Source organism: Geotrypetes seraphini, chromosome 15, assembly GCF_902459505.1.
Source record: "Geotrypetes seraphini chromosome 15, aGeoSer1.1, whole genome shotgun sequence".
Classification (NCBI taxonomy): Eukaryota; Metazoa; Chordata; class Amphibia; order Gymnophiona; family Dermophiidae; genus Geotrypetes; species Geotrypetes seraphini.
This window is the reverse complement of record NC_047098.1, coordinates 30,586,180-30,608,832: the sequence shown is the minus strand read 5'-3', so window position 1 is coordinate 30,608,832 and position 22,653 is coordinate 30,586,180. Positions and strand designations below refer to the sequence as shown.

At 41.6% G+C, this 22,653-nt stretch overlaps 1 protein-coding gene across 3 annotated transcripts in view; it reads left to right on the top strand.

Annotated features, from left to right (window-relative positions):
- SMG6 (SMG6 nonsense mediated mRNA decay factor) overlaps positions 1-22,653 on the top strand; it is a 317,581-nt gene that overhangs the window by 150,255 nt on the left and 144,673 nt on the right. The window contains exons 1-2 of one of the 3 annotated variants that reach the window (XM_033921222.1): positions 1,436-1,553; positions 3,278-3,456. The exons of the other annotated variants lie outside the window; for them this stretch is intronic. Coding sequence (XP_033777113.1) covers positions 3,419-3,456 — 38 coding nt within the window. The 5' untranslated portion in view covers positions 1,436-1,553; positions 3,278-3,418. Of the gene's footprint in view, positions 1-1,435; positions 1,554-3,277; positions 3,457-22,653 lie in introns of those variants that run through there. 3 annotated transcript variants of the gene reach the window in all.

The window sequence follows — 22,653 nt, the reverse complement described above, 5'->3', positions numbered from 1 at the left end:
CAGTCTAGCTCTAAAGGATTATAACTAAGAAGGTTATAATTCATCACATATTAAGAAAATTATGTGCCAAGATAACTTGGTGAAAGCTCAGCAAGCTAAAAAGCATCTAGAACTGCCTCCAGCCAAGGTCTTCAGGTAGCAGAATGCAGACGCCTTTTTCCTTCTCAGCAGTCGTTTTCTCCTATTTTGCTGATGGATGTACAGTATTGGCATTATCTTGGCCAAGTGCAACTTTTTCTTTCATATATCATTTAATACTCAACCCCTGCATTGCTGTCATGACCTTACATTTCAAGAGCTCCTACAATATATCAACACCGAACATCAAGCCTAGAGCCACTCGATAGTGGAAAATCCTTTGTCACACATAAAAGCTGACCTGTACCTTCAAATCTCTAGTAGTCATGTGATAATAAAGGAACTTCACCTTCATAGCTGTTCCCGTCAGTACCTTAGAATATAATACACATGGAACATAATCTGTATAATACACTGCTCATCATTCATGTTACTATGGCCAACCTTAGAGGGGTGCAACCAGGGAAATTGTCCTGAGCCAACATGCCATAAGGGGTGACAAGTCTGCACAAAGTTAAAGAAGACACAGCCTGGCTGAGAGCTTTGGGACAACCTCCCAAATTTCTGCCTGGTCCCCAGCATGTCTTTAACACTGACCCTGTGAATTCTTTGGTTTTTTAATCTCTTATCCAAACAGCTCGAAGCAACATATACAGTGAATTAATGGTTCAATATAAATTCTTAAAAATCAAAATTGGTAATTACATTACCCAGTCATCTCATAAAAGTATCATAGGAGTCATTTAAATAATCATGCAATGTACCAGCATTAGAGAATGCTGTGATTCACTCAGTATTTCAGCTGCCCAAACAGGCATGGTCCCTTTAGATGGCTGTACTGTACTACCCTAGTGATGACACGACACTACAGAAGGGCAACCTTTTGGCTAAGGTTCTGAATGCAGCATTGAGAATCTTAAGTTCAGATCTTCCATCCAATGTGGGTCGGTTAGACCTAGGCACACAAAGGAAGATGGTTGCCATCACAATGGGGGGAGGGCATAGAGACAGCCAAAGATAAAATTGGCTAAAATAAGGAAAGAGGTGGCTATTGCATGACTGAGAGCCACAGAGGCATCTCATAGATCCACCACCCCTTCTGCAAATTTTTCTACAGCTACATTTCAGAATTAGTCCTGTTGAGACCTGCCAACCTAGTAAGTATTTTTCTTTTGTTTTCTATATTATGTAAGGTTCTTACACATTGTTGATGAGTCCAGTGTGAGCTTCCAGGGTGCTGTAAACTATTTGTTGTCTATGAACTAATAATTGATGCTGTGTGTTTTTCAGACTTAACCTGAACGTTTTGGCACCTTGCTCCTAGTCCAGGAGTTGGAGAGGGGTAGACTCTGACTTCTGGCTATCAGAAGGATTAGGTGATTGAATATGTGTGGCCAAAAACTGATGGAGGACCCATAGGAGTGTAGAAGCACAGAGATCCAGTTGTGGCTAGTCTTGAACATCAACCCTATATGGTAAAATTGAGCTTTCACATGATATGTGTGTTGCTCTTTACCTCCCTTATCTGCTCTTATATCAGTTTTTTTTTCTTGGTGTGTACTATATAATCCAGCTTCTTTGCAGTGCCATGACTGCTGCTCATGCATGCATATGTGCTGTGGCATCTTTATTTCTGTGCTTTAGGTTCGGTTCCCTATTGCATACATAGGAAAGACATTTGTTTTTCTACCCAGTAGCCCCCATTTTTAGAGACTTAAAAAAAAAATTGGGCTATTTTATAGTATTCTATGTTTTGTTTACTAAGTTTTAAAGCAGATTACATTGATTTGATGGTGCTGCCAATCAGCAGCACAAGTGGAAGGATTCTGTTTTTAAATGCTGGTAATTCTATGGCACCCACATAATACTGAAACAGAGAGCTGTGACTGTTTAATTTTGCACTCTGTTTTGTGAGGTAAATTTGGGTTTCTTAGTTATTTGTAGCACCTTACAGAGGCTTTTTAGTTTCATTTTGTTATCTGGGGTAGCTTTTGAAGCTGGTACTATATTACTTCTCTTGTTATATATTTTTAGAAGGGCTTTAAAGGTTATGAGTCTGCTAACAGATAGCCCCTACAAGTAGATATATTGTTTGCAGTTTATTACACTTGCTACTGTTGTCTAAATATTTCTTTTCACATGTATATTAAATGGTTGCATGTGTGTTTAATGTGTTGAGTGGTGCTTAGATGGTGACTCTGGCTTTGAAGAAGTAAGGACAGTACCGGGAAGATTTGCATGGTCTGTGTCCCATATATAGCAATTCGGTTTAGAATGGGCTGGAGCGGGCTTTACAGGAACTCCAGTAACTTGGAACATGAGAATACTGCCAGGCAGACTTTTACGGTCTGAGTCCTGCAAATGACAAGATGATTTGGAAAGGTTGGCGTGAGTTTTGACAACTCCAGTAGTTGGAACCTAAGTACAGTGCTGGATGGACTTCTATGGTATATATCCCAGAAATTACATTACATTAGTGACTTTGATTCTGCCATTACCTTGCGGTTCAAGGCGGATTACATTAGAGGTTATCTGGACAATTCCAGAAGAGATTACATAGTTGAGCCGGGTTACTTTGGGGGGATTGAGATACTTCCTGTGGAGTTAGTTTGTCTTGATGGATTTCTTGAATAGCAGGGTTTTAATTTCTTTTCTGAAGGTTTTGTAGTCTGGTGTCGTCATCAGTAGATTGGATAATTGGTGGTCAAGTTTTGCTGCCTGCGTGGCCAGTAGGCCATCGTACATTTTTTTGCGTTTGACGCCTCTGATTGGGGGGTGCGTGAATGGTGCTTTGGTTCTCCTTTGCCTGGTTGTGTCAGTTTGGATAAAGCAGTTGTTCAAGTAGGCTGGGCTGTCTCCATTGATTGCTTTAAATAGTAGACAGTAAAATTTGAATTGTATTCTTACTTGTATTGGGAGCCAGTGTGAGTTGAGGTATGCGGCGGTGATGTGGTTGTATTTCTTCAGCAAATAAATCAGTCTCAGGGCTGTGTTTTATACTGTTTGTAATTGTTTTATCATGACTGCAGTGCAGGGGAGATAGAGGATGTTGCAGTAGTCTAGAAGTCCTAGGACTAGGGATTGGATCACAAGCCGAAATTGTTTTCTGTTAAAGAATTTTCGGATTTGCCTTAAGTTTCTCATGATCGCAAATGATTTCTGTATTGTTTTGTTGATTTGTGGTTGCATGTTACCAAAGAAAGACTGCCAGACAGACTTCTACAGTCTGTGTTCCGCACATGGCCAAATCCAGCATGAGGGAATGGAAGTCGATGCCAGATAGACTTGTAGTCTGTGTCCTGCATGTAATGAAAGATGAAGAAGAGTGGCCAAATCTATCATGGGGAAACAGAGGCTGATGCTGGACAGACTTGTACGGTATGTGTCTTGCACATGGTGAGAGACAGGTGAAGGTTCAACAGCTTCAGTATATTGTTCATTTTATTGTCACATACTGTGGGGGGACTGTGCAGCTTAGGAAGGAGGGGAAGTCATCTTGATTGATAAGTTGAATACTGTCTAGCAGTACACTATATATCATACCCATCATGTTTGGCTGCCTATGAATTGATAATGTGTATGACTGTTGGGTAGACTGGATGAACCATTAAGGTTGCCATTTACTAAGTTAATTTTTAGCAGGATGGATTTGATTTACAACAAATCAATTTAAATCACTAGTCAGAAAGACTTGATTTAAATCATGGTTTTTTCTACAGAAAGGCTCATTCTTGCTTTTATAATCTTAATATTGACAACCAGATGAAGGTTTCATGTTTTGAAAAATAACTTTTCAGGTTAGTTTTACAGTTATGCCAAAGAATTACTGACTTGGTTATACTATTAGAAATATATAGATACATAATTATTGCAGAGTGAACCATCTCCAGTATAATTGGTTAATATTTGGACAAGTTTCTGCTGTACTTTATTGACAGGAGAAAAATAATCATTACCTTAATAACAATTTAAATAATTTTATTTATCCAAAACAATAACATTATAGCAATTGTATTCTTGTATTTGCTTAAATATCCATGTGAACTGATGTGGTTAAACAAAATCTTTTTTTTTTTAAACTTAGATTATCAGCCAGGTCCACACATGAGAAACTTAAAATAATGTCTTCTGTAACTCACTCATCTTCATCCTCTTGTTTGTTCATAATCTGGAAAAGAAAACCAAGCTTTCCTGTTTTATCTGGTCCCAAATGATTTCTCAGTTTGAAATGAATGAGTCCAAAGGAAGAAAATATTCTTTCTGTGCCAGCAAAAGAAGCTACTGCTGTTAAAAATGAAATCATTATTTCAATATTCTCTAAGTCCAAGTGCTTAATAATTGACCTCCTCCAATTTACTGGTGTGACTTTCTTTAAAACATCTAAATTGCATATATACCAATGCAAGGATCAAAATGGGGGAATTAGAAGTCATGGCCAGTGCAAAGGACATAGACATCATTGGGGTCTCTGAAACATGGTGGAATGAAGAAAACAAATGGGATACAGCACTGCTGGGGTACAAGCTCTATCGCCAGGACAGGTCAGGACAGAAAGGAGGTGGAATAGCCCTATACATAAAAGAAAGCATACACTCGACTAGAGTAGACACAGCAGAGACGACCAACAAGCTTGAATCGCTATGGGTTAAAATACCAGGAAGGAAAGGGCCTGAAATAAAGATGGGTCTGTACTATCGTCCACCCAGGCAAACCGAAGATATCGATGAAGAAATGGAAGCCGAGATGAAGCGAGAATGCAAAAACAGTAACATGGTTATTATGGGAGACTTCAACTATCCCGGGATAGACTGGAGTTTTGGAAGCTCAAAATACGCTAGGGAGACAGGATTCCTGGAGCCTACACAGGATTGCTTCATGGAGCTGCTTGTCAGAGAACCGACGAGATGGAATGCCACGCTGGATCTAATCCTAAATGGGTTAAGAGGACCTGGAAAGGAAGTGAAAGTAGTGGGACCTTTGGGAAACAGCGATCATAATGTGATCAAGTTCAAGATTGAAGTAGAGATACCGAAAGGAAAGAGAACCATAACGACAACTTTCAACTTCAAGAAAGGAAACTGCGAAGCGATGAGGGGAATGGTAAGGAAGAAACTTAGGAACACTTCCAAGAAATGGCAGATGGTAGAGCAAGCCTGGTCTTTTTTCAAGGACACAGTGAGCGAGGTGCAAAATCTGTATATCCCCAGAATCAGAAAGGGGTGCAAAAAGAGTTGAACAAAAGACCCGGCGTGGATAACTAAAGTAGTAAGGGAAGCGATAGGTGATGAGAAGAATTCTTTCAGGAAATGGAAAAGGACAAAACTGAGGAGAACTGGAAAGAGCACAGGAAGTATCAAAAAGAATGCCACCGTGTGGTTCGAAAGGCTAAAAGAGAGTATGAAGAGAGGCTAGCCAGGGAAGCACAAAATTTCTAGCCGTTCTTCAGATATGTTAAAGGGAAGCAGCTGGCTAGGGAGGAGGTGGGACCGCTGGACGACGGAGACAGGAAGGGAGTGGTGAAGGAGGAGAAAGAAGTGGCAGAAAGACTTAACATGTTCTTTTCGTCTGTATTTACAGAAGAGGACACATCCATCATACCGCAACCTGAGCAAATCTTCAATGGAGACCAAGCAGAAAAATTAACAACCAAGGAGGTAAGCCTTGAAGATGTACACAGGCAGATAGGAAAATTAAAAACTGACAAATCCCCAGGTCTGGACGGAATTCACCCAAAGGTTCTGAAAGAACTAAAGGAGGAAATAGCAGAACTACTGTAGCAAATTTGCAATCTATTCTTGAAAACAGGCATGATCCCGGAGGATTGGAAGATAGCCAATGTTACGCCCTTCTTTAAAAAGGGATCAAGAGGTGACCCAGGAAACTACAGACCGGTGAGTCAGACCTCGGTTCTGGGGAAAATGGCGGAAGCACTGATAAAAGACAACATCAATGAGCATTTTGAAAGGAATGAACTTCTGATAACCAGCCAACATGGATTCTGCAAGGGGAGATCGTGCCTAACGAACTTATTGCACTTCTTTGAAGGAATTAACAAACGGATGAACAAAGGAGATCCCTTAGACATTATATATCTAGATTTCCAAAAAGCCTTTGATAAGGTACCCCACGAACGCCTACTTTGAAAACTGAAGAACCATGGGGTGAAAGGAGATGTACATAGATGGATCAAAAATTGGTTGGGACGAAGTGCGAGATAATAAAGTTCACAGACGACATCAAACTATTTAGTGGAGCTCGAATTAAAGAGGACTGCGAAGAATTACAAAGGGACTTGAACAAACTAGGGGAATGGGCGACGAAATGGCAGATGAAGTTCAACGTTGAGAAATGTAAATTATTACATGTAGGAAGCAGAAACCTGATGTACAACTATACGATGGGAGGGATGGTATTGAATGAGAGTACCCAAGAAAGGGACTTGGGGGTAATGGAGGACATGACAATGAAGCCGATGGCACAGTGCGCAGCGGCCGCTAAGAGAGCGAATAGAATGCTAGGTATAATCAAGAAGGGTATTACAACCAGAACGAAATAAGTTATCCTGCCATTGTATCGGGCGATGGTACGTACGCATCTGGAGTACTGTGTCCAATATTGGTCGCCGTACCTTAAGAAGGATATGGCGATACTCGAGAGGGTTCAAAGGAGAGCGACATGTCTGATAAAAGGTATGGAAAACCTTTCATACGCTGAGAGAGTGGAGAAACTGGGGCTTTTTTCCCTGGAGAAGAGGAGACATAGGGAATATGATAGAGACTTACAAGATCATGAAGGGCAGAGAGTGGAGAGGGACAGATTCTTCAAACTTTCAACAAATAAAAGAACAAGAGGGTATTCGGAAAAGTTGGAAAGGGACAGATTCAAAACAAAGCTAGGAAGTTTTTCTTCACCCAACGTGTGTTGGGCACCTGGAATGCGCTTCCAGAGGGCATGATAGGGGTTCAACAAAGGATTGGACAATTTCCTGCTGGAAAAGGGGATAGAGGGGTATAGATAGAGGATTACAGCACATGTCCTGGACCTGTTGGGCCGCCACATAAGCGGACTGCTGGGCACGATGGACCTCGGGTCTGACCCAGCGGAGGCACTGCTTATGTTCTTATCATCGGCAAACATATATTTATTGAATGGTTTCCCCTTAGTGCTGAAGTTTATTATAGTTGGTACAGATGGATGATTCCTGGATTCCCATGTCATAGCCAACCCCTCTTCTTCAGCACTTAAGGTTTGACCTTGGTACAGGATATTGACAATACATATTTGCAAGAAATTGAGCTGGAGACAGTGCTAGTCGCATTCACTTTTTTAATGCTTGTAAATTAATTCTCTTCATCACAAAAGACCAAATTCACTATTTTAAGCTCACAGAACAATGTTTAAACTGAAATTTTATTTCCCCTTCAGAAGCAGTACTCATAATAACTTTGTATTATGAACTTCCACTGTTAAGCTTCTTCATAAGCCCAGATTTACATATATAAATTTTGCTTCTTCTCATTTTATTTTTATCTTTTTACTTTATAGCAACATCCGTTAAAGATCACTTATCTTTTGCTGAGGTTCACCTGTTTAAAGTTGATCCGTATCTGACATGCATAAAAGAACAAATCTACATCAGGGCTCAGTGATAATCACTCTCATTTTCACTTCTCTTACATCAGGGCTCCTTTTACAAAGCGGTGATAGCGTTTTTAGTGCATGCAGAATTTTAGTGCGCGCTAAACCCACGCTATGCGGCTAGAACTAACGCCAGAATAGGCCCAGGCGCCTTAGGCCCCACCTGTGGGCGGGGTTTCAGACGCCTGGGCCAATCCAGCCCCATTCTGCAGCCGGCTGGCAGGTATGGGGGGGCGGGGGGGGTCATGGGGTCGGCGGGGGGTCATGGGTTGGCAGGGGGGCCTATCGGGGGTTCGGGGGTGGTCGTTGGGGGGGGTTGTGTCAAGGGCAGGAGGGCCTGGGATCCCTCCTGCCCGTATTGTAGTGGGGGTGGGGGGTAGGGGGTCCGTCTGGGCAGGAGGGGTTGGGCTCCCTCCTGCCCGATCATGTAGGAGGGTGGGGGGCGAGAGGCCAGGAGGGCTTGGGCTCCCTCCTGGCCTGATCGTAATTGGGGGGGTGCTGTAGGGCAAGAGGGCTTGTGCTCCTTCTTGCCCCGAATGTAATCGTGGGGGGGGAGGGGTCAGTGCCGCGGGGCAAGAGGGCTTGGGTTCCCTCTTGCCTCGATGTTGTGTGTGGGGAGGTAATGTATCGCGGCAGGAGAGATGCCTCATCTCCCCTACCGCGATGCCATCACTTCTCTACCCGAACTGCCGCGACCCGCGGCAGGAGAGATAGGGCATCTCTTCTGCCGCGGGTCACAGCAGTTCGGGTAGAGGAGTGATGGCGTCGCGGTAGGGGAGATGAGACATCTCTCCTGCCGCGATCATTGCTGTAGGGGGTAGGCAGGTTGCTGGGGCCACTGAGCTGATCGCAGCAGCCACGATCAGCTCAGCGGCCCCTTTTTCGGCAGTTAGAGACCTGTTTTGACTTTGTCTAAGTCAAAACGTATAAGTGCCGACTAGGCAACCTCCCTAAGGTTTTGATTATACCTGCTGCATGCCTAGGTGTAGGTCGGCCCACGTCCCGCCCACCACCCGCCCTTTCCCCTCCTCTAAACACGCCTCTTTTCTCTCTGTGCGTTTAGTGGCAGGGGACAGGCCTAAGCTGGTTTTAGATAAGTCTAAAACCAGCTTTTATTATGGGTACTTGGACGATCAGGCTTTTTGATCGTCCAAGTAGCCATTTAGGCCACTTTTTAGATGTTTTTTTTTTTTAATTATGAACCCCTTAGTCTTCAACTTGAAGACTTTATTGTCCATATGATAACTCCACGCCCATTTCAATCTGAGTTTCAAGCAAGTCATTGTACATACATTATATGTTGTTTTTGCATTTGTTTAATATTGTTAGAATGTGGCAGAAGGATACTTTGCTGGTCGTTTTGGTTATCTCTGTTTGACATGTTGGCTTATAAGCTATTGATACGACTTCAAGAATAAATGGGACATCCACGTGGGATCCCTACGAGGGTCGAGTTAAGGAACTAGGTCATTAGCATTCAGACTTAATGGGGTGGGTCAATAGAGTGGGCAGACTTGAAGGGCTGTAGCCCTTTTCTGCTGTCTTCTTTCTATGTTTCTATGTTTGTTGGAAGTGGAATTAGGTGGGAGGGGGCATGATACTTCAGTGACTTTCTTCTTTTTGACAAATCATACCTACTACATTCAAAGATAGGGAAGGAACCTGAAGGACTTGTCTATTAAGTGTGGGGTCCTGCAGAGGCCTTTTCTGCCCATCCTGCTTATTGGAAGGTTAATCCTCAATTTGAAGATTTTTTTTATTTTGCACCACTTTGCGGGATTATTCATATGCAAGGCCTTGAAAGCCATATCTTTGTTGATGATATGGAGGTTGGGATTAAAATAGGGATTCATTCACTGTATCTTTTCTACAATATTATAAATTGAAAGTTAACCCCCAAAATCTAAATTGTGGATCAGTTATCAGAGTAACCAGCTGAATGTACTGCTTAAGCTGTGTATTACATCCCTTCATCCCAGTTGACAGTATTAGAAGTCTATGATGATCCTTAATTTCCATCTTTTTTCCAATCAAATGTCTGCCATGTTTCATGTTTCGTACTGTTATCTTTAGCAAATGCGTTATCTGGATTTGAGTCCTCACCATCTTGATCCATGCTTTAATAACATGAGATTGATTTATTGTAATTCTTTGTATGTGGGGCTGCCAGAGTATGGTCTTCAAATTCAGTTCTTTTTTTATTATTGAATTTTTCAATTGTTACAAAATGTTTTAATTGAATTTTTCCAATTGTTACAATCAAAAGACACATTCAAAGTAAAACAAAACTACAAAGAACATTTTTACAATTATTAAGCCCTCATCAAGAGAGAAGTCGTTAACCTAAATATAAGAATAGTGAAAAAGCAATTTAATTCAAATTCAGTTTTTAATAATGCAGTTAAGTTAGTTAGAAGGAAGAAGAGATTTTCACCATGTGTCCCCTATGTTGTCTAACCAATATGGCTCTTTATTGCCATGCAAGTTAAATTTTAAATCATTGTACTGTCTTTTTACTTTGTATTTGTGATTTGGCCTAAATATCTGGTGGAACTATTAAAGACTTATGAACTTAAGCATACTTTGTGGTCTTCTGTTAGCTATTCCTATGTTACTTATCACTGGGTTAGCTGCTACTTGCTCCTCCCAGACCCTTAGATCGGCTGACCAGAGTTTATTGATCATACCTTCTACACTAGAAATACTAATTTTCTGTCATAGCTCCAACTTTATGGAACGCCGTGCCACCTCAATTCTGCCACGAAAACTCACTCGACAAATTTAAGACTAAACTAAAAATGTTCTTATTCCAAGACGCATACCATAACATCTAAATACCTTCCTTTCCAACAGTACAGCAGTATATTAAAAGAATTGCTTTTAAGAAGCGAGCTCCCTTCCTGATGTTTATTCCACCCCCCCTTCCCTAATTAATTTGTGTTAATGATGTAATTATTAACTTTCCTCCCTCTTTACCCTCAACTCATGTTCGTATTCATAATTTGTCTATTTATTGTTCACATATTCTCCTCCTAGCTCCCTTCTAAAATTTATTTTAAATAATATTTTTAGCTTTGCAAACCGGCCAGGTGCACGTCGATGGTCGGTATATCAAAATTTAATTAAATTTGAAACTTGAAACTCCTCTACATTCTCCTCTCTGTCTATTACACTCTGAAATAGTTTGGAAACATTGTTTGGTTTTAGTAACTGGCTAAGTTGTGGCTATTTGTGCAAGCTTTTCCAGAGGTTGTGAAACGATGATGGGGGAGGGGGGAATCTGAAGTGGCTATTTACCTTACTGCTGAATATGGTTGTATATGGTCAGAAGGCTTGTTTTATGCCTTAATGTTATCCCCTATCCTTTTCAACATCTGTATGTCCTCCCTAAAACTTCTCCAACTATCCCCCCTTGAAACAATTTACACTTAAGCAGACGACATCCTCGTCCTCCTCGAGACCGATTCGAACCTCACCGACCTGTCTAAGAACATATCCTCTTGTATAATGAACCTACAATCCTGGGCCCACACTGTGCAAATGAAATTGAATGAGTCCAAAACAAGACTTCTTTGGCTCGGTCCAAAACTAGATCACCTACCCACCTCCATCCCACTACCCTCTGGCTCCTCTCTGCAGCTTGAGTTCTCGAGCAAGGTCTTGGGCATCATCATTGATTCCACATTGTCCTTCAATGACCACCTACAATCCTTGGTAAAAAAAATGCTTTTTCAGCCTTCGCATGCTGAGGAAAGTTAGATCCTGCTTCCATCAAAAACATTTTACCCTCCTTGTCCAATCCATCATTCTCTCCAGATTAGACTATTGCAACTCTATCTACTTAAGCCTAACTAAGAAAAACCTCCACAGACTCCAACGGATTCAGAATGCCGCGGCCAAGCTCATCTTCGCTAAAAGTAAATTTGACCATGTCTCCCAGCTCCTGGCCAAGCTCCACTGGCTTCCGATAATCGCCAGGGTTCACTATAAATGCGCCTGTTTAACTTTCAAAATCCTATATGGTATCCTCCCTCCCTTTATCCCTCTTTCTTGGAATTCCTCAAACCCTAATACCACCAGATCCTCCCACAAATTAAAACTATCCTTCCCCTCGCTAAAAGGCATTTCCCACACAGGAAAGCTAGGGACATCCCTCCACTTCAAAATCACTGAGCTCTGGAACAACCTTACCTCCCCTCTTCGGAACTTGAGCTCTCTCCAAGTTTTCCGCAAACATCTGAAAACCTGGCTTTTCTCAAAAAATGTAAGTCTCCCTCCAACTTAGGAATCAAGGAAACTCTTATATCTTGGCATCCCAAGTCCTCTAAATTTTCTTCACACTTCTACCTCTAACCCTCTGTTTTAGTTCCTTCCTATTTCTCCTACTGTAAACCGCGTCGAGCTCTACGAACGTGGAGATGATGCGGTATACAAACCTAAGGATTAGATTAGATTAGATTAATGTGCTCATATGTTTTGTCTTTGATATGATTGTATTTATGGTATTAATGATTTTATTTTTTATATTGTACTCTGCTTTGATATATTATTATAAAAAGACGATTTTCAAAATGTTGTTAAATGGATAAGTGAAATCTTACAAACAGAATTGTACTTTATGGCTGGAAAAACCTTTAGACCTCTGGTTCAAATTCCAACTATAGTGGCTTATGTGAAATACGATTATGGACTCAAGCCTAGATTGTTAAAAAACCATGGGCTGCTATCGCAGCTGTTCTGGTAGCGAATTAAAAAAGTAAGTCATTCTCCAAAAAGTGCTCATGTAAATGAGGTTGGCGGAAAGTAGCGAAGACTTGCTGAATTTGCATGTGCCCATCGCTGGTGATAGCAATAGGCATATGCGCAGAAAAAACGCAAAAACAAAAATCCACTGCTTATTTCTAGGATAAACAGCATAAAATCTGTTTTACTATTTGGGATCTAGCTAGGTACTAGGGACATGGGTTGGCTACTGTTGGAAACAGGATACTGGGCTTGATGGATCTTTGGTCTGTCCCAGTATGACAGTTATGTTCTTATTTCAGGTACAGACCCACATAACTGGTGTTCCAGTCCCTAGGTCCTGAATACCATGATAATTCCTGCCCACTCTGCTTTAAACTGTAGAAAAGATCACTAAAAGCCAGGAAATTAAAGTACTCCAATTCTGACACTCACTGCCAGCAACTCCATCATCGAAACCGGTACCTACGGCATTGCCAGTGTCTGCTTCTTCAGTGCTGCCTAACTCAGGGGAATCTCATAAAAAGGCTAAGAAGCACAAGCATATGTCTGCATCCATGAATACTTCGGCATTATCTCAGGCATATTCACTGGCAACGCGCTCTAAGCGTCGACAGACTGATGCCAGATCGCCGTCTTTACAGTTGGTGTCACCTCCGAAGCATGCCTCGACATTGAGGTCCCCAACACTTTGACACACAACTTCTGCATCTAATATACCCGCATTAACAATGGTATCATTGCCATCTCTGTAAGAAAAGCTTCACATGCTGTTGCAGAAGGAACTAGATGGGCTACTGCAAGTGCTCTCGGTGCCAAATCCTGCTTCTATACTCCCAGCCTCAACTCAGTCCGAGCAACTCCCAAAACCTCCATCAAATCATCGAACTCGGAAGCCAAGACGTCAGATGCCTAAATTGAGGCATGTATCCACGTCGAGGAAACAAGTTCATCCTTTCATTCTCAGTGTTCATCGAGACACTCACGTTGACGCTGTCCTCAACTTTTGCCCCAGTCGCTATCATTCTGTAAGACCGGAAGTTGAGGGTTATGACTCTTGACTTATCTTTGTGTTCCTCCAGTTACTATCCAGAGCTGTCAGTGGATGAATCATATGGAATACCTTCAAACCCATCTCCACCTCTGTTTAGGGGATGTTTTTTTTGGGAGACTGTATAGAGGAGGCCACACAGAAAATCAAGAGGCATACTGACTGCATGACTGTCTTGTCCTTCTCAAAATCTCACCAGTCTCAGCAACTATGGAGATAATAAGTAGATAATAATAATAACAACTTTTATTTTTATATACCGCCATACCACAAACAGTTCTAAGTGGTTTACAAGGGAAGAGGCTGTATACAGACAGCGACTTTACAGAGAACTTTTGAAATTACATTGGCATGCTAAGTTTAGTCAGGTTTATCTGGAAGTGTTTTGGAAGTACATCAGGTTGAAGTGGGGGCAGAGAAATCTGTCAAAGAGATAAGTTTTTATTGACTTTCTAAACGTTTGGTACAAAAGTGCATTTGAGATGAAGTTGGTTAAACATTTGCTCCATTTGCCTGCTTGGAATGATAGTGTTCTATCGAGGTATCTCTTGTAGGTGCAGCCCTTTAGGGATGGAAAATGAACAAGTAGGTACTGCGTGTATTAGTTGTGCCTGGGAATTCGAATTGGTGAGACAGATAGGATGGGGATGAAGCTGTCATGGTTTTGAAGGAAAGGCAAGCAAACTTAAAAATGACCCTTGCTTCCACAGGTAGCCAATGTAGTTTTTTGTAATATGGGCTTACATGGTCTGATTTCTTGAGGCCATAAATGAGACGGACTGCAGCATTTTGGATGACTCTCAGTCGTTTGATGGTTTTCTTGAAAGATCCCAAGTATATAATATTGCAGTAGTCTAAGGTACTTAAGATCAGGGATTGAACGAGCAGTCAAAAGGAAAAGAAATCGAAGTATTGTTTAAGGTGCAAAGTTTCCATAGAGTGAGAAAGCATTTTTTGACTTGAGGATTAGTGTGATCTTCAAACGTCAAGTTCAGTCCAGGGTGACGCCAAAGATTTTGGTTGTGGGATTAATTGGATAATCTGATCCATTTAGTCTCAAGGAGGTGTTCACGATTTTGTTATTGGGACTTGCCAAGAAGATCTTGGTTTTTTCGGGATTCAGTTTTAGTGTGGAGTGCATAGTCCAATGTTCTACCTTGGTAAGGACGGTTGAGATGGAGGTTTTGGATTATCCAAGGTAAAGATATCGCCAGCCTTCTGCACCTCCTCAGCCAACGACTTAAAGGCACCCTAGGCAACAGAGGTAGCAGAAGACTCTGTGGCATCTCAATTCAAGCAACAGCCATCCTTTTGACTTAACTTCTAGAGATCATAGTCAGTATTTCTCAGCCTTTGCCTCAGACTCTACCCATAGGAGAGGTCAGCTCATCCATTACAATTAATGTTGGTCCTTAATAGCATCAGATCGTTGGGTCCTTCAAGTGATCAGTTAGGACTATGCCCTTCATTTACAGAAGAACCCTCTGAACCATCCTCCAAAAGAGTCTCTTTTCAACTCCCACCAGAAGATCCTCCTTCACCAGGAGCTATCAGCCTTCCTCCAACTCAGTGCCTTAGAACAAGTTCCCCTGCAGGAGAGGAGCTGAGGGTTCTACTCAAAGTATTTCCTCATACCAATAAAAATCGGAGGTCTCTGTTCAATTCTGGATCTCTGAGCACTCAACAAATACTTGGTGAAAGAGAAGTTTCACATGGTCTCTAATCTAATCTAATCTAAACCTTAAGTTTATATACTGCATCATCTCCACGAATATGAAGCTCGACACGGTTTACAAGAACTTAAAATATAGGTAGAGAAGGAAAAGGTTTACATGAACTTATATGTCTCATTGGGAACCTTGTTGATACTATTAGAGAAGAGTGACTGTTTCTGCTCTCTAGACCTCAGAGGCATACACATATTTTCATCCTACCTGCTCACAGGAAATAGCTTCGCTTTTGAGTAGAAATACACCATTTTCAGTACAAGGTGCTTCCATTTGGTCTGGCATTGCACCCTCACGAAGTGCTTAATAGTAGTAGCTGCACAACTCCACTCATACAGTTTTCACATGTTCCACAATTGTTGGTCAAGGCTTCCATTCTTCAACTGGCTTTCCAATCCATGACTACTATAGTTCGCATATTAGAACTCCTAGGTTTTGCAGTGAACTACAAGGCGTCTCATCTATAACCTACTCAAATTCTGAAATTTTATTGGAGCCCTACTATACACGATTTAAACTCGTGCTTTCTCACCACAACAGGGACTCCACACATTGATTTGTCTTGGCCATAAGGTCTCCTCTTGTCACTACATAACTGCATGTCAAATGTTGCGAGTCTTCAGCGACATGGACTCTATAATACATGTAACTCTGTTTGTCTGCATCTCAGAGAACCTCAATGGGGGGTCTTTCAACCCAATGGTCTCAGGCACCTGGTCTGTTTTCACAATAGATAAGTGATCTCACATCTCCAAAGTCACTTCAGTGGTGGTTATTGCTGAACAATCTTTCCAAGGACCTCCTATTTCAGGTGCCACCACATCAAAAGATTTACAACCAATGCCTCCATGCTTGGTTGGGGAGCCCACCTCAATGGCCTCCATACTGAAGACAGCTGGATTCCTTACGAGAAAACTCTTCATATCAACCTTCTTGACCTTCAAGCAATCTGCAATGCCCCCTCACTTTCCAAGATCATCTCCTCAATCAAATAGTGCTGATCTGAACAGACAACCAAGTAGCCATGTATTATATGAACAAACAGGGTGGAATGGGGTGCCGCCAACTCTGTCAAGAAGCATGCAAATCTGGTCTTGGGTGGCTCCCCGCAACATTTTCCTGAAGGCAATCTACCTAGCAGGAAAGCAAAATTTCTTAGTCGACAAGTTGATCAGACTCCTTCAACCACACAAGTGGTCACTCAACTCCACCCCTCTGCACCAGATCTTTGTGGATTGAGGGACCCCAGAGATAGATCTCTGTGTGACCCCCCCCAACCACAAACTTCCACTCTTCTGTTCCAGACTCTACACTCCTAATCATCTGGAGTCTGATGCATTCTTCCTCAATTGGTGGGTCAAGGTTCTTTATGCTTTCCCCCTAGTTACTTTAGTCAGAAAGTCTCTGCTCAAACTTTGACAAGACCAAGCCACTGTGATTCTCATAGCATCTTGGTGGCCACATCAACCTTGGTTCCCTCTCCTCCTCCAACTCAGTGCATGGGAACCCATTCCACTTCTAGTATTTCCAACATTACTAACACAAAATGAGGGATCTCGTCTCCATCCCCAATCTCCATTCATTAGCACTCAGAACATGGTATCTCTCTCCCAGCAAGTAGATGCTTGCTCATTATCTGCACCAATGTCAGCCAATATTGAAGCTTCTAGAAAACCTTCCACACAACATTGCTATCATTTCAAGTGGACTCACTTCACAGTCTGGTGTGATCTCCACTCGCTAGACCTGATCGTTTGTCTTCTCCCATTTGTTCTGGACTATCTTCTACACCTTTCTAACTCTGGTCTCAAGATTACTTCAGTCAGAGTTCACCTCAGTGCTATTAGTACTTTTCATACACCAGTGGACAAGAAGCCATTGTCTATATATCCTTTGGTATCCAGATTCATTAAAGGCCTTTACCATACCAAACCACCTCTCAAGCCACCTCTGGTAACTTGGGACCTTAATGTTGTTCTTTCCACTCTGATGAAACCTTCATCCTTCAAGCATCTCACTTGGAAAGTAATATTCCTCATATCTTTCACATCTGCATACAGAGTCAGTGAACTATAGATCTACCTTATGCAACATTCTACCACGATAGGGTGGTTCTTCGCACACATCCCAAGTTCATCTGAACCAGTCTATAGTTCTTCCTGTCTTCTTTCCAAGACATCTTTCTCACCCTGGTGAAGCTGCACTCCACACATTGGATTAAAAATTTGTTCTTGCTTATTTACTTGGATTAGACAGAGCTTGGATTGGACGTCACGAAATATTTTCAGTGATGGCCCCTCTTATCTGGAATACTCTCTCTTTATACATCAGAGAAATTAAAGACCTGAACTTATTTAAAACCAACCTAAAAACATTCCTTTTTAAAGCTTCTTTTAATATTTAAAATATATTTTTTAAAATTAGTTCAACAGCATTAAAAAAATTTTTTTAAATTTATTTATTTATTTATTTTTTTTAGAACAACTTTTTAGAACAATTTTTTTTAACCCCAATCCTAACGTTTTTTCCCCCTACTAGTTTTTCGTTTTCCTCTCTCTTGAGAAACTGCAATTTGTAACTTTTACCCACCTTTGCTCCTCCCCTGTGTTCCACAGTTCGTCTGTACTGTCTGTTAGAGGCTTCTTACCCCCTCTTAAGGTTGTGTATAACATATTTTTTAAATTGTTACTCGCTTAGTATGAAATAAGCGATTTATCAAATTTAATAAAATTTGAACTTGAAACTTGCACTCAGCTGTTCCTCACATTCGATCCTAACAGACTTGGAGACCAAGAGAACCATCTCCACATGGCTGGTAGACTGTATTTCTGGGCTGACGCTTGAAGGCCATTTCACTGCACATAAAGTTTGAGCAATGACGACTTCAGTAGCCCATCTATGTTCCAATACCATTGAGGACATCTAAAGCATCCATCTGATCCTCAGTTCACACCTTCATATCCTAGTACTATTTGGAAAATTATTTCATTTGGGATAGTCGATTTGGCCAAGCAGTTCTACAAAGTTTATTCAACTCCCCTTCAACTCTGTTGGGTTCACTAGGCTCATGGTAGTTGTCAATAACCCTCTTTTCAGAGGCATGATCCTGGCAGCTAGGGAGTCCCATATGTGAGAATATATTGCCTTCTTGTCCTCAGATAAAGTAGAGTTGCTTACCTGTAGTAGGTGTTATCCAAGGACAGCAAGCAGATATTCTCTCAACCCTCCTACATCCCCTAGTTGACTAAGTAATTTTTTTACTGAATTTGTGGGCCCGCATCTTTGGATGGGAAGGCACAGACGCATGCGCAGTGTGGACAGTCTTCAAGTTTTTTAAGTGACAGTTTACTTGTTGACTGTGTCCATACCAGGGCTTTATGGATGATGTCGCCCACATGTGAGAATATATGCCTGCTGTCCTCGGATAGCACCTGCTACAGGTAAGTAACTTCTTTTTATACTCATGAAATCTCTTCTGAAAATTTGTTTGCAGTGCCCCAAAATCATATGCACTAGGTAAAGCATTTTTTTTTTTGTGCTAAAAATGTAAATAGACTGTCTGACTCTGATTATACAGATAGTATAACCGGGCCATTTAGACAGATTTTTGGCTTGATGCTATCTATATAGTGGACAAAAAAACGATAGATAGCAGAGTTACACATTCCCCAGCTAATAGCGAACATATAAATCCATTTGAATGTTGACGTCAATGTTTTCCATTTTAGTAGCCTGTTTAATCTTTTAGCATTTCAGTCTGTTTTACCATCCTACCAGATAGATGGTAATATATATCTATTGATACATATGTAAAAATTCTTATATCCTTCAGTATCTCCAAATCTAGGTGGCTATCAAAAACCATACGTAGTATATCACCAAACAAATCACAAAATCAATGCATACATAAACATTGTTATTCAGTATGCCCCCCTTTCATACTTGCAGTTTATATCCACAGAGGTTCCAAAGTGCAGTTTTTTTTCCTTGCAATACTTTTAGTTTATATGATGCTCTATACTCTACTTTGTGCAATTGTGAACTTTTTAATTGATTGAATAAAAAAAAAGCCTGCATCAAGAACATCGTTTCCACAGCTTCTTGTGCTATGCTATTTTATAACTGCACATTACAATGTAAACACCTTGATGCTGGGCACTAATTATGTAATGGCATCTTGCTATCAAGTAGAGTACCAACATAAATTGGCATTGACAAACCTATATTTTGGGGTATATACTTATGTCATATCAATTGCAGATGTAAATGGGCATGACTAGCAACTCATCTAACATACATTGTTCTTACAAGTTACACATGTAAGTTAGAGATACACCCATGCCCACCAACATGTACACCCCCTCATACAATTGCACACTGAAGTATGTACATAATAGACTTATAAGCACAAGCACTCTGTATATACTCGAATATAAACCGAAGTAACCTTCCCCCCCCCCAATAAAGGAGGAAAAAGGTTGACTCGAATATTAACCAAATTAAGATGTTTGGGTCATCGTGTTGATGAGCCATGTACAAAGACTAGAAATCCTTGTCATAAATTTTAACACTTTTATTAACTGCTGTCTTTCCCTTTTCTCTTCCAGTGACTGATGCTGCTGGCATTTCTGTCCTTCACATACTCCCCCCACCCCGATGACTAGCACTAGTATCCTCCCCTTACCTCCTTCCTGATGGCCATCTGTGCTACTTTTCCCCACCATCATGACCATCACTATGCTGCTATCCCCCCCCCAGATGACTGGTACCTCTTTTCTCCACTACACCCCCATGACTAGAAATGTGTCCTCCCCTCGGATGACCATTGGCATGCTGCTGTCCCTCCCTCTGCCCTCCACCACCACACCTGATGACCAGTGCTAGTGTCCTACTCCCTCCCTCTCCCCCCATGATGACCATAGCACTATTTATTTATTTATTTTTAAAATGTATATACCGCTTAAATCTAAGCAGTTTACACAAGAACATACATAATATTAGAACAGATAACATATAGCTCAGTATCCCTCCTCCTCCCCAATGACCATTGGCATGCTACTGTCCCACCTTCCATAACCCCTCCCCCAAGATGACTGAAGCTGCTCTCATACACTGGGACTTCCCCCCTACCAACATCACATTTACCTGCATTGAACAAGCTGCCAGTGATCCTCCAAGCTGGCTCAGAGATTATCGGAGAGTACGGGAGTTGGCAGACCTTGAGCATGCACAGAAGCTCAAGGCCCTACACTGACCTAACACAGAGGATCACTGACAGCTTGTTCAGTGTGGGTAATTGCGATGTTGGTCGGGGAAGTCCTGGTATATGATAGCAGTGTCAGTCATCTTGGGGGTGGGGTTGTGAAAGGAGGGACAGTAGCATATGAGTAAGCGCGATGCCATTTGCGGAGGTTGGGGGAAGCAGCACACTGATTGTCAGAAGAGAGGAGAGAGGGGACAGCAGCGTGCCAGTAATTGGAGGGATGGGGGGGGCACTCAAATTTAAACCGAGACCCCCATTTTTGGGCCATTTTTTCTGTTATACAATTGCCCTGATAGTGTTATCCTCACTATCAGTTTAGACTGCCATGTAATTTTGTACCCTGGTGTTAGTATCCCTTTTGGTTATCCTCTTTTCCAGATCTCTGAGATGCTTATTGAGGTCAGTCTTGGAAGGATCTAGCCAGGTAACTAAAGTGAAGAATGGCATTCTGGGAGACAGAGTACCTAAGCTGTTTCTCTGAAAATTACTATTACTTATAATTTCAACAGTGCTACTAGATGAATGCAGCACTGTACACGTTATATGCAGGTACTTTCTCTGTCCCTAATGGGCTAAGGTGATGTTTTGTACTTGGCGCAATGGAGGATTAAGTGACTTGCCTAGGGTCACAAGGAGCTGCAGTGGGATCCCCAGGATCTCAACTCACTGCAGTAATCATTAGGCTACTCTTCCACTACAGTTAGCTACAAGGTGTCTGGCACATATGCTGAATAGGAAAAATGGCCTCCTTTGTCTCTGTCTTCATTCAGTGCCATACACTCTAATTTTTAAATATTATTTTTCAAACATCTGATATTTGCATCTGGACACATGTATTTGTTTTAATTCCCATTTCACAACCCACTTATTAGTAGTTGATTCAGATAATTTGGAATCCTTCACATTTTTTCCACATTCTCTCTTCTTGAATACTCTTAATTTCCCTGTTTAACAGTACCCTTTGAAGATGCCTTATATCAAGCCATGTGTTCTTGAACATATTTCACAAGTGACTGTCAGATTTCTCATTTTTAAGTGTACCAGAAACCAGATTCAGTTCTGGTTAAGCCAGAGCCCATCCTGTGAGGAAAAAGCTCTTTATTCCCTAGTTCCTAATGAATCCAAATCTCTTGTCTCTTCTACTGGCTCTGCCTCACCCTCTGGTTTTGCACCTAACATTCCTCTGGTTCTGGCCATTTCTCATTGTTTTGCTAGCAGGATTATGTCTGCACAGAATGAGAGTTCACATTGAACATGTAGCTTACATTGAAATGGAAGACAGCAGAAAGAAATGTAAAGTGGTAGCTTTTTCCTGTGACTATAATCTACTTTTTTAACATCATGTGCATGAGATTGGTTTGCTATAGTTCTTACAGCTGGTAGGACAGCACAAGCTATATCATTTCCCCACAGCTAGCATACTGCCATTTCCTACATCTTCCACTGCTTGAAGCAGGACTTTTGGGCACCATAGTATCGGCTCTGCCCTTTGGGCACCTATACACGTTGGCCCTGGACCTGTTGGCGGTATGTAAAAATCCTCCCCCTCCCCCCCCCCCCCTCCCGTACACGGATCATGATCTGTTGGGGGCTGTCTGGGCCAGCAGAGTTACAGTGCTGTGGGTGGATGTCCTTGGAGCTAAAAGAAAATCATAGCTACCTTAAGCAGTGCCTGTGAGAGCAGAGGCTGCCTGTTCCATCCTCTTTCACAGGACTGCCTAAGAACATAAGAATAGCCTTACTAGGTCAGACAAATGGTGCATCTAGCCCAGTATCCCATCTTCACGAAGGCCAATCCAAGTTGCAAGTACCTGTCAAAAACCCAAATAGTAGCAGCAATCCAGGGCCAGCAGTGGCTTCCCCTATGTCTGTCTCAACAGCAAACTATGGACTTTTCCTCCAGGAACTTGTCTGAATCTTTTTTTAAAACTAGCTACATTAACCGCTCTTACCACATCCTCTGACAACGCGTTCCAGAGCTTAACTATTCTTTGAGTGAAAACATATTTCCTCCTATTGGTTTTAAAAGTGATGTGCCTCAAGGTTCTGTTCTTGGGCCTGTTCTTTTTAACATTTTTATAAACAATATTGCTTAAGGGCTATCAGGTAAGATTTGCCTCTTTGCAGATGATATAAAAATCTGCAATAGAGTA